Raw genomic sequence first — 11,913 nt, 5'->3', positions numbered from 1 at the left:
GTGGAGGGAGGAGGTCATAGGACAGAGCAGGGTTGAGGTGGAGGGAGGAGGTCATGGGATGGAGCAGGATCAGGTGGAGGGAGGAGGTCATGGGACGGAGCAGGATCAGGTAGAGGGAGGAGGTCATGGGACGGAGCAGGATCAGGTGGAGGGAGGAGGTCATTGGACAGAGCAGGGTTGAGGTGGAGGGAGGAGGTCATGGGATGGAGCAGGATCAGGTGGAGGGAGGAGGTCATGGGACGGAGCAGGATCAGGTAGAGGGAGGAGGTCATGGGACGGAGCAGGATCAGGTAGAGGGAGGAGGTCATGGGACGGAGCAGGATCAGGTGGAGGGAGGAGGTCATGGGACGGAGCAGGTGGAGGGAGGAGGTCATGGGACGGAGCAGGATCAGGTAGAGGGAGGAGGTCATGGGACGGAGCAGGATCAGGTAGAGGGAGGAGGTCATGGGACGGAGCAGGATCAGGTGGAGGGAGGAGGTCATGGGACGGAGCAGGTGGAGGGAGGAGGTCATGGGACGGAGCAGGTGGAGGGAGGAGGTCATGGGACGGAGCAGGATCAGGTGGAGGGAGGAGGTCATGGGACGGAGCAGGTAGAGGGAGGAGGTCATGGGACGGAGCAGGATCAGGTGGAGGGAGGAGGTCATGGGACGGAGCAGGATCAGGTGGAGGGAGGAGGTCATGGGACGGAGCAGGTAGAGGGAGGAGGTCATGGGACGGAGCAGGATCAGGTGGAGGGAGGAGGTCATGGGACGGAGCAGGTAGAGGGAGGAGGTCATGGGACGGAGCAGGATCAGGTGGAGGGAGGAGGTCATGGGACGGAGCAGGATCAGGTGGAGGGAGGAGGTCATGGGACGGAGCAGGTAGAGGGAGGAGGTCATGGGACGGAGCAGGATCAGGTGGAGGGAGGAGGTCATGGGACGGAGCAGGTAGAGGGAGGAGGTCATGGGACGGAGCAGGATCAGGTGGAGGGAGGAGGTCATGGGACGGAGCAGGATCAGGTGGAGGGAGGAGGTCATGGGACGGAGCAGGTAGAGGGAGGAGGTCATGGGACGGAGCAGGATCAGGTGGAGGGAGGAGGTCATTATATTCGATTCATTCAATCGTGACCAGTGTTTTAATTGTGTAGTTCAAGTGTGTTTTAATTGTGTATTTTTGTGTCTATAGTTGTGTTGTGTCAGTCACTGTGAGAACCCATCCTTTCACTGACTATGACCGTTTCCAGAATCTTCTGACGTCACGCCGGCTGCACCTGCAGCTCTGAGACGCGGGTCCAGGACTTCCCAAAAAATCCGGTATGTTGTCCGACTCGTGGGGGGGGGGGGGGGTCTTCGGGCCCGGGTGACCTTTGTCGTGACGTCACTGCCTGCCTTCTGCTGAGAGTCATCAATTATGCAGGAGCTGAGGGGGAGACGAGCAACAACATGGCGACATCCGCAGTCACTCCTCCATCACATCTGCTCCGCGCGCGAGCTTCTCCGGACCTCCTGTAAACCGGACCAGGTAAGATCGGTTCCGCTCGTGTGTGTGGACGGGCGCGCGTGTGTGTCTGCGGCAGGAGGTGAGTCGGATCCGTGCGTGAGTGTCGCAGAGTTGCTGGTTCCGCAGCGCTTCTGTTCTGGTGGAGAAGGTTTTTTTTTGTTGGCGTCGCTGCTCCTCTCATTTGGACCAGAACCAGAACCGTCTAGAGATTGTTTTTTTTGGGGGGTGGGGGGGAGTCGTCATCATCGTCGAACATCATCGGACCTGGACGGACAGAACCGGAGGCTCTGCGGTTCTGAGTGCCGCCAGACTGTGCTTCTGGGGGAAAAAAACACCATCCTCGGTCCATTTAAAGATGTCCGCTTGGTTCGAGACGGGATTTTAAGATTTTTGGGGTCTGGGCTCGGAACCATCAGAATTCTTCAGCGACGACCCGGATGCTAGTGAGTAGCTTTTCAACCATCGACCGCTGAGGAATGTGGTCCTTGGGTGGACCCCCATCGGAACCGGATAAAAAAAATGAGTCCTCGGTGTCGACGTCGTGCGGTTCGGTTCTGGTGGGTCAGGTGTTCTGGTGATTCGTGCAGACATGGCTCCGCGGGTGTGGTGCTGAGCCGCGCAAAAGAGCGCAGGATCCGAACCTCTGCGCTCTTTGACACGAACAACACTACCCCAGGATCCCGACCAGAACCGAGGTGCGGTTCGACACCACCTTGATAGTCGATCAGAATATCTGTTCTGGAAGGTTCTCAGAACCAGCCACTGCAGTATTCATCCTGCGTGCAGCTGCTCTGCGCAACTCACCGGTCCAAGAACTCAAGTCCTTTTTTTGTTTTTTAATATCGTGGCATTCGGAACCAGAACCACAGACGGTTCCAGGTTTGGGTCGATAAACGAGTCTGTTGCAAAAGGAATCAGACGAAGAGAGATTTTGTGATTTAAATCAACGTGGAAAAATTCCTTTAATGCGCAAGATCCAGTTACACAACAGAATGAGCCGATGTGGATCAGAACCGGTATCAAAGTGATCACAATGGTGGAGATTGTGGTGGTGATGAACCTGCAGGCCCAGCGAAGGCCTTTTTGTGTGTGTGTGTGTGTGTGTGTGTGTGTGTGTGTGTTTTCAGCAGAGCAGCAGAAGGCTGCTGACTGGGAGGTTCTGGTTCCATTTTAAGTCTCTCATGGTCGTCTGCTGATCTGCTCCGGCCCACCGGATGTTGTTGATCAGAACCGTTTCAGGTGTTCTTCTGAGCTCGGGCTCTATGAGGGTCTATGTTGAGGTCTGACTGTCACCGTGACCAACCCTTAGCTGTGTTGATGCTGCTCACTGGTCATTGTTGGCCCGGTTTTCATGTTCTGTTCATGATCTTTATTTACATCGAATCAACGTGAAGTTAATGTGTAAATAAAGTTATATTCAGCATCAACGTTATCATCATCATCTTCTTTATCATCATCATCTTCTTTATCATCATCATCTTCTTTATCATCATCACCTTCTTTATCACCATCATCTTCTTCTTTATCATCATTATTTATAGTGTCATCATCATCATCATCATCATCATCATCATCATTCTCTAGCAACATCATCATCTTAAGAATCAGTATCGTCGCCTTTATCATCATCATCATCATCCTCTTCTTTATCATCACCTTTATCGTCATCATTTATAGTGTTATCTTCATCATCATCTTTAACAGCATCTTCTTTATCATCACCTTTATCGTCATCATTTATAGTGTTATCTTCATCATCATCTTTAACAGCATCTTCTTTATCATCACCTTTATCGTCATCATTTATAGTGTTATCTTCATCATCATCTTTAACAGCATCTTCTTTATTATCACCTTTATCGTCATCATTTATAGTGTTATCTTCATCATCATCTTTAACAGCATCTTCTTTATCATCACCTTTATCGTCATCATTTATAGTGTTATCTTCATCATCTTTAGCAACATCATCATCCTCATCATCTTTAACAGCATCTTCTTTATTATCACCTTTATCATCATCATTTATAGTGTTATCATCATAATTATCATGATCATCTTTTTTATTATCATCATCCTCACTTTTATCAATATATTCATCTTCTTTATCATCATCATCATTATTTTTTTTTATATCAACCTCTTTATTATCATCTTAATTATCTTTATCACCTTGTTTATATTTATCATCATCTTAATCATCATCATCTTTATTATCATCACCTCCTTATAATCATGATCTTCATCATCATCTTCTTTATCATCATCATGTTCTTTATCATCATCATGTTCTTTATCATCATCATGTTCTTTATTATCATCATGTTCTTTATTATCATCATCTTCTTTATCATTATCATGTTCTTTATTATCATCATGTTCTTTATTATCATCATCTTTATCTTCTTCATCATCATGTTCTTTATTATCATCATGTTCTTTATTATCATCATCTTCTTTATCATTATCATGTTCTTTATTATCATCATGTTCTTTATTATCATCATATTCTTTATTATCATCATCTTTATCTTCTTCATCATCTACATTATCATCTTCTTTGTCGTAATCATTTTTATTTTCATCATTTTCTTTATCACCATGACCTTCATCATTATCTTCTTTATCATCATCATGTTCTTTATTATCATCATGTTCTTTATTATCATCAGCATTATCTTCTTCATCATCATCTACTTTATCATCTTCTTTGTCGTAATCATCTTTATTTTCATCATTTTCTTTATCACCATGACCTTCATCATTATCTTCTTTATCATCATCATGTTCTTTATTATCATCATGTTCTTTATTATCATCAGCATTATCTTCTTCATCATCATCTACTTTATCATCTTCTTTGTCGTAATCATCTTTATTTTCATAATTTTCTTTATCATCATGATCTTCTTCATCATCTTCTTTATCATCATCATGTTCTTTATTATCATCATCTTTATCTTCTTCATCATCTACATTATCATCTTCTTTGTCGTAATCATCTTTATTTTCATCATTTTCTTCATCATCATGACCTTCATCATTATCTACTTTATCATCACCATGTTCCTTATAATCATGATCTTCTTCATCTTCTTTATCATCATCATGTTCTTTATCATCATCATGTTCTTTATTATCATCATCATGTTCTTTATTATCATCATCCGCATTATCTTCTTCATCGTCATCTTCATTGTCATCATCTTTATCTTTATCATCATCTTTATCTTTATCATAATCTTCTTCTTTATCATCATCTTCTTCTTTATTATCATCTTCTCTATTATCATCTCCTTTACCTTCTTCATCAACATCATCATTGTTGTTGTTTTCAGCACCATGACACACAACTCTGAGTCTGTGGTGGACGACCAAGCTTGTGTTTTTCACTCCCTGTGGGTCTCGTATCTAACGACCTCCAGGGTTCAAAATTCTGACGGGCTCGGCCTTGATACCAGAGTCATTCAGGTTTCCACCCGAACTGCTGGCATTTATCAACGTTGTGCTCATGGCTACGTAATAATAAGTGTACACCCCTGACGTTGTGTCCGTCCACAGAGCTGCTCCAGTGGATGGTAGAAACCTAAAGCTCCCGTAGCTGCAGGATGAAAACATGGCTGCACCCCTTCTTGCACCGCCAGGACCTAATAGCTTCAAGAAGTTCAACGCTGAATCTTTGGCGAACCTCGAGCTACGCATCAACGAGGAGAAGAACAAGAAGCCGCCCAAGCAGGACAGCAGTTACCGCGACGACGATGACGAGAACAAGCCCAAGCCCAACAGCGACCTGGAGGCCGGCAAGAGTCTTCCCTACATCTACGGGGACATCCCTAAAGGAATGGTGGCGATACCACTGGAGGACCTCGACCCGTTCTACGTCAACTCCCAGAAGGTCAGTGCCGACACACACATCGTGCTTAGTTTGTTGTTGTTGTCATGGCGACAACTCTCTTCCGATGAAGTACACGAGCCCACAGAAAGATCTCGTAGCAGGACTCGGTGTCACCGAGTCCACAAACACAAGGTCAGCGGCTCAAACCACTTCCTGCCATCAGAGCGAGAACGTTCCAGACTTACGTCACTCCACACTTCACCTCCTACCTTCACCCCGTGTCATGTGACACCTCCACAGCACACCTCTGTCTGTCCTGATGGCAGTGACATCAGTGCAGACGTGACCTTGACAGATGAAAACTCTCACTCGCCCGTCCTGATGGGGAGAGAGAGAGACGTCCATCATCCTCATCGCTCTGACCACTGAACCCCTGAACCTCTCACACCGTCGTTGTCATTGAATGGACACGCACACACACACACATGCACACACACATGCACACACACATGCACACACACACACCTATGCACACACACATGCACACACACACCTATGCACACACACACCTATGCACGAAAACACACACACACACACAGACCTATGCACACACATATGCACACACACACACACCTATGCACACACACACACCTATGCACACACACATGTACACACACACACCTATGCACACACACACACCTATGCACACACCTATGCACACACACACCTATACACACACACACACCTATGCACACACACACACACACACACACACACACACACACACACACCTATGCACACATCTATGCACACACACACACACCTATGCACACACACACACCTATGCACACACACATGCACACACACACACACCTATGCACACACACACACCTATGCACACACCTATGCACACACACACACCTATGCACACATCTATGCACACACACACACACCTATGCACACATCTATGCACACACACACACACACCTATGCACACACACACCTATGCACGAAAACACACACACACACATATGCACACACATATACACACACCTATGCACACACATATGCACATACATATACACACACCTATGCACACACACATGCACACACACACATGCACACACACACATGCACACACACACGCACATGCTTGCACACACATATGCACACACCTATGCACACATACATGCACACACACCTATGCACACACACATGCACACACATATACACACACCTATGCACACACACATGCACACACACACATGCACACACACACGCACATGCTTGCACACACATATGCACACACCTATGCACACGCACATGCACACACACCTATGCACACACACACGCACATGCTTGCACACACATATGCACACACATATGCACACATACACATTCACACACGGACAAACATGCACACACATGCGCACATATATGCACATTCTTGCACACTCAAAGGCACACGTGCACACACACGCACACTCATATCCACACACATATTCACACATACACACACAAACATGCACACATATGTGCACACATATGCACATGCTTGCACACACACAGGCACACTTGTACACATGCACACACATACATATACACACACATATGCACATGCACACACACACAAATACGCACACACATATGCACATGCCTGCAGACGCACACATATGTTCTCATAGACACACACACATGCGCACAAATACGCACACACATGCGCATGCATGTACACACTCACACACATTCTTACACATTCTTATACATATGCACATGCATGCACACACGCACACATGTACAAACGCACACACATATGCACATGCATGCAGGTGCAGACATATGTGCACGTAGACACACACATGCACTCACTCACACACATATACACCTAAATGCGCACACAAGCAAACAGACACACAGGCACACGTATGCAAAGACACACAAAGATGGTTACATACACACAGTCAAACGCACACACAGACACACACAGACACACACAGTGGTGTAACTCCTGTTTGCAAATATGTGGTCGATGGGAAGTTTGCCGACCCCGACAGGAACAGGTCGCTGTAGAGGTCTGTGGTGGTTTTAAGAGATGGGGTGGTTTTAGGCTGCTGAGTTGGGGGGTTTCAGGGTGTTGGCGTGATATTGCGAAATATCTTTGTTTTAAAGCTTACCCAGAATTCTATCATCTGGACGTGTGACGTGATTCGTTTTTTTCCAGTTAAAAATCTCTCTTCATTTTCTCATCAGGACCATGTTTTGAACGCATTCATTTCATAAGTTCTCCATCTTGAATCTGGGCGAACAAGCGGTTACGAGAGTCCATTACGACTATAATAATGGCTTCACTCCTCCTTCAGCCAGCTGGAATCACACCCCAGCTTTGTTTATAGAACCAGTCCCTGCGGAGGTGGAGACTTCCAGGGTTGATGAAGCGAGGTGACAAACCTTGATGCTTAGCAGAGTGGGCGTGGTTATTGATCATCAAGATTTCACCTCCAGAAAAACAGTGGGCGTGGCTTAAAAATCAATATTTCAATTAAAGGAAAGAGAGTTGAAATCTTTAACTTCAGAGAAGAATCATCTCATCTTGGACCATGTGTTGGTGGTTTATCTCCAAACACAAGATGTGGTTGTTCTGCTGGAAGGAGGGATCCAGGGGTCGACCCCGGACCTGCAGCGGGCGATGACTCGGCTGCATCCAAGTGTCGTCCTAGGACCTGGTTTGGAAGCGAGATCTGTGGTGTGTGTGTGAGAGTGTGTGTGTGTGTGTGAGAGTGTGTGTGGAGATCATACGATGATGTATCTGGAGCGTCAGTGTTGATGCTGCAGCTGTCTGATGGTGCAGAAGCTTCCTGCCCATCCCCCTCTCCTCTCCTCCTCCTGCTTCTGCTGCTGCTGCTGCTGCTACAGTAGCCGGCGCCTCCCTCGCTCCCTCGCTCCCCTGCTCTGGATTATGAAATTTTCAGTAGCTTTGCAGCGGTGTGGTCATGCGTGAGACGGACGACAGGCGCGGCGTGGATGGAGGAGAAAAAAAAAAAAAATGCTGACGAGGACCTTCTCGTTCTCACATGACGCAGACGCCACCGGCGACATGGAGCCGCTCTGGACCGTTTGCATCCAGATCTCCATCCTCGAACCATCATCTGGGTCGGATGTGGTCATGTGACAGGATGAGGCCAATGAGTGGGCGACCCCCCCCCCCCCACCCCCGAACTCCCCCCCCCCCCTCTTCCTTTGCTCTGCAGCATTAGTGAGGGAAGCCTCTTTTAAAAACACACAAGGTCTCATGAATGTTTCATCGCCATGTTTTATTCAAACAATTAGGAGGAAAAAAAAAAGTTCCGGCTTCTTTTCCTCCTGAAAACCGGATGTCAATCATTAACACTTTCTTCTCCTCTCTCTCTCTCTCTCTCCCTCTCCCCGCAGACGTTCATCGTGCTAAACCGAGGGAAAACAATCTTCCGCTTCAGTGCCAACCCTGCCTTGTACTTCATCAGCCCTTTTAATCCAGTTAGACGAGTAGCGATCAAGATCCTGATCCATTCATATCCTTCCTGGCGTGCGAGCGCAGACCTCCTCCAAGCAGCTCCGTTTTGACCGTTGCCCCCGTGAGGTCAAGGGTCATGTAGAAACTTAACCATTAGCTTCCATATGCGGAAAATGAATCGCCCACGAGGTGGAGATCAAGTGCGACAGATCCTTCAATATCTTGTTGGATCCGGACGTACTTCATGTTAGCACCTTAAGTTAAAGTGTGTGACTCGGTTGTGTTACTTCTTCCCACTGACGTTGTGTACTTAACCGAGCTCACTCTGTTCAGCATGATCATCATGTGCACCATCCTGACCAACTGTATATTCATGACCTTTAGTGACCCCCCTGAGTGGTCCAAGCAAGTAGAGTAAGTCACTTCTTCTTCTTCTTCTTCTTCTTCTTCTCCGTCGTCTCGGTCTCACTCTGATGTGTGTCACTCTCCAGGTACACCTTCACTGGGATTTACACCTTCGAGTCTCTGGTCAAGATCTGCGCCCGAGGGTTCTGCATAGATGGATTCACGTTCCTGCGGGACCCGTGGAACTGGCTGGACTTCATGGTCATCTCCATGGCGTACGTAGACTTTCTTGCTAGAGGGAGCAGATGTTTCTGTGAAGGGAACCAGATTCTTGACACTCACAACTTTTCATCTCTGTTGAAGGTTCAGTCGTGAAGCCACTCGATTACCTGCTCACCTGTGACCTCTGTGACCTCTGTCATCCTTTTTTCATCTCATCCATCTCTATAATCCCTGTTCAGATCTATGAACTTTACCATCTCTGTTAATCTCTATCCTCACTATAATCTCTTATCATCTGATTCATCTCTGATAATCTCTGATTCATCTGATTCATCTCTGATAATCTCTGATGCATCTGATTCATCTTTGATAATCTCTGATGCATCTGATTCATCTCTGATAATCTCTGATGCATCTGATTCATATTTGATAATCTCTGATGCATCTGATTCATCTCTGATAATCTCTGATTCATCTGATTCATCTCTGATAATCTCTGATAATCTCTGATAATCTGATTCATTTGATTCATCTCTGATAATCTCTGATGCATCTGATTCATCTCTGATAATCTTTGATTCATCTGATTCATCTCTGATAATGTCTGATGCATCTGATTCATCTTTGATAATCTCTGATGCATCTGATTCATCTCTGATAATCTCTGATTCATCTGATTCATCTCTGATAATCTGATTCATTTGATTCATCTCTGATAATCTCTGATGCATCTGATTCATCTCTGATAATCTCTGATTCATCTGATTCATCTCTGATAATCTGATTCATTTGATTCATCTCTGATAATCTCTGATTCATCTGATTCATCTCTGATAATCTCTGATAATCTGATTCATTTGATTCATCTCTGATAATCTCTGATGCATCTGATTCATCTCTGATAATCTATGATTCATCTGATTCATCTCTGATAATCTCTGATAATCTGATTCATTTGATTCATCTCTGATAATCTCTGATTCATCTGATTCATCTCTGATAATCTCTGATGCATCTGATTCATCTCTGATAATCTTTGATTAATCTGATTCATCTCTGATAATCTATAATTCATCTCTGATAATCTCTGATAATATGATTCATTTGATTCATCTCTGATAATCTCTGATTCATCTGATTCATCTCTGATAATCTCTGATAATCTGATTCATTTGATTCATCTCTGATAATCTCTGATCATCTGATTCATCTCTGATAATCTCTGATTAATTTGATTAATCTCCGATAATCTCCTATCATCTCATCCATCTCTGATCATTTGATTCATCTCTGATAATCTCTGATTCATCTGATTGATCTCTGTTAATCTCTGTAATCTCTGATTGATCTCATTCATCTCTGTTAATCTCTATAATCTCCAATCATCTCATTCATCTCTGATCATTTCATTCATCTCTGTTCACATCAATAATCTCTGCTCATCTCGTTCATCTCTGTTAATCTCTATTATCTCTGATCATCTCAATCATTTCTGTTAATATCTATAATATCTGATCATCTCAATCATTTCTGTTAATATCTATAATATCTGATCATGTCATTCATCTTTGTTTATTCTATTCATATTTATATATCTCTATTCTCTCTGTTAATCCCTGTTTAACTCATTCATCTCTATCATCTCTGTAAATCTCTGTTAATCCATATAATCCCTGTTCATCTCTATCATCTCTCTTAATCTCATTCAATTTTATCATCTAGAAATCTCCTTCCTCTTAATTAATCCCTATAATTTCTCTTAGTCTTAATCATCTCTGGTAATCTCGCATCTCCGTTCCTATCTACCTGTTAATCCCATTAATTTCTGTTCATCTCTACTTACTCAATCATCTCTGTCTTCTCTTGTCTTCGTCATAGAGTTAATCTATATCATCTCTATCATCATCTCTTTTGATCTCACTCATCTCTGTTCATTTCATTCTCCTATACAATCTCTGTCTATCTCATCCATCTCTGCTAATCTAAATCATTTCTATATCTCAGATTACATCTTCGTTATCTCTATTAACTTGAACATCTCCGTCATCTCTATCATCTGTGTTCATCTCTATCATCTCTGTTAATCTCTATCATCTCTACTTACTCTCAGATCTTGTTCAAATCTGTTATCTGGATTATCTCAGCTCTGTAATCTCTGATCTTGGTTCTGGGAGTTTGTTCCTCTCGACTGACTTGACACGATGAAACTCTCACAAGAGGGTTCCAGACCTTCTGCCTCCACCAGCTGATCCGTCTTCGGCCTCGGCTCGTGGGGTAGACGAGAAACATTTTGAACCGAAGACGCTGACGTCCGCGAGCCCTTGAGCAGGTTTCATGGTGTCAAGCCAGTCTGGTCGGCGCCCCGGTGCATCATGGGAGAGCCTGTGTTGTGTGAATAACTTGTGTAACTCTGGTCTGATCCTGCAGGTATATAACAGAGTTTGTAAACCTAGGCAATGTCTCAGCTCTGCGCACGTTCAGAGTGTTGAGGGCTTTGAAAACTATATCTGTAATCCCAGGTAAGACAGTAGGGGGCGGGGGG

The 11,913-nt window shown here is 44.7% G+C and overlaps 1 protein-coding gene across 8 annotated transcripts in view; it reads left to right on the top strand.

Annotated features, from left to right (window-relative positions):
* The first annotated feature begins 1,351 nt into the window (after nucleotides 1-1,351).
* scn8aa (sodium channel, voltage gated, type VIII, alpha subunit a) overlaps nucleotides 1,352-11,913 on the top strand; it is a 34,622-nt gene continuing 24,060 nt past the window's right edge. For 4 of the 8 annotated variants that reach the window (XM_087780907.1, XM_087780905.1, XM_087780904.1 and 1 more), the window contains exons 1-5: nucleotides 1,352-1,500; nucleotides 5,041-5,374; nucleotides 8,744-8,862; nucleotides 9,129-9,218; nucleotides 9,296-9,424. In XM_087780907.1, coding sequence (XP_087637033.1) covers nucleotides 5,096-5,374; nucleotides 8,744-8,862; nucleotides 9,129-9,218; nucleotides 9,296-9,424 — 617 coding nt within the window. In that variant the 5' untranslated portion in view covers nucleotides 1,352-1,500; nucleotides 5,041-5,095. Of the gene's footprint in view, nucleotides 1,501-1,824; nucleotides 1,923-5,040; nucleotides 5,375-8,743; nucleotides 8,863-9,128; nucleotides 9,219-9,295; nucleotides 9,425-11,798; nucleotides 11,891-11,913 lie in introns of those variants that run through there. The other 4 variants (XM_087780908.1, XM_087780906.1, XM_087780902.1 and 1 more) reach the window with 2 other exon arrangements.

This window comes from Callionymus lyra, chromosome 19, assembly GCF_982586985.1.
Source record: "Callionymus lyra chromosome 19, fCalLyr1.hap1.1, whole genome shotgun sequence".
In the NCBI taxonomy this organism is placed as follows: domain Eukaryota; kingdom Metazoa; phylum Chordata; class Actinopteri; order Syngnathiformes; family Callionymidae; genus Callionymus; species Callionymus lyra.
Note: the sequence above shows the minus strand (reverse complement) of the source record. Positions and strands in the feature narration are given on the sequence as shown.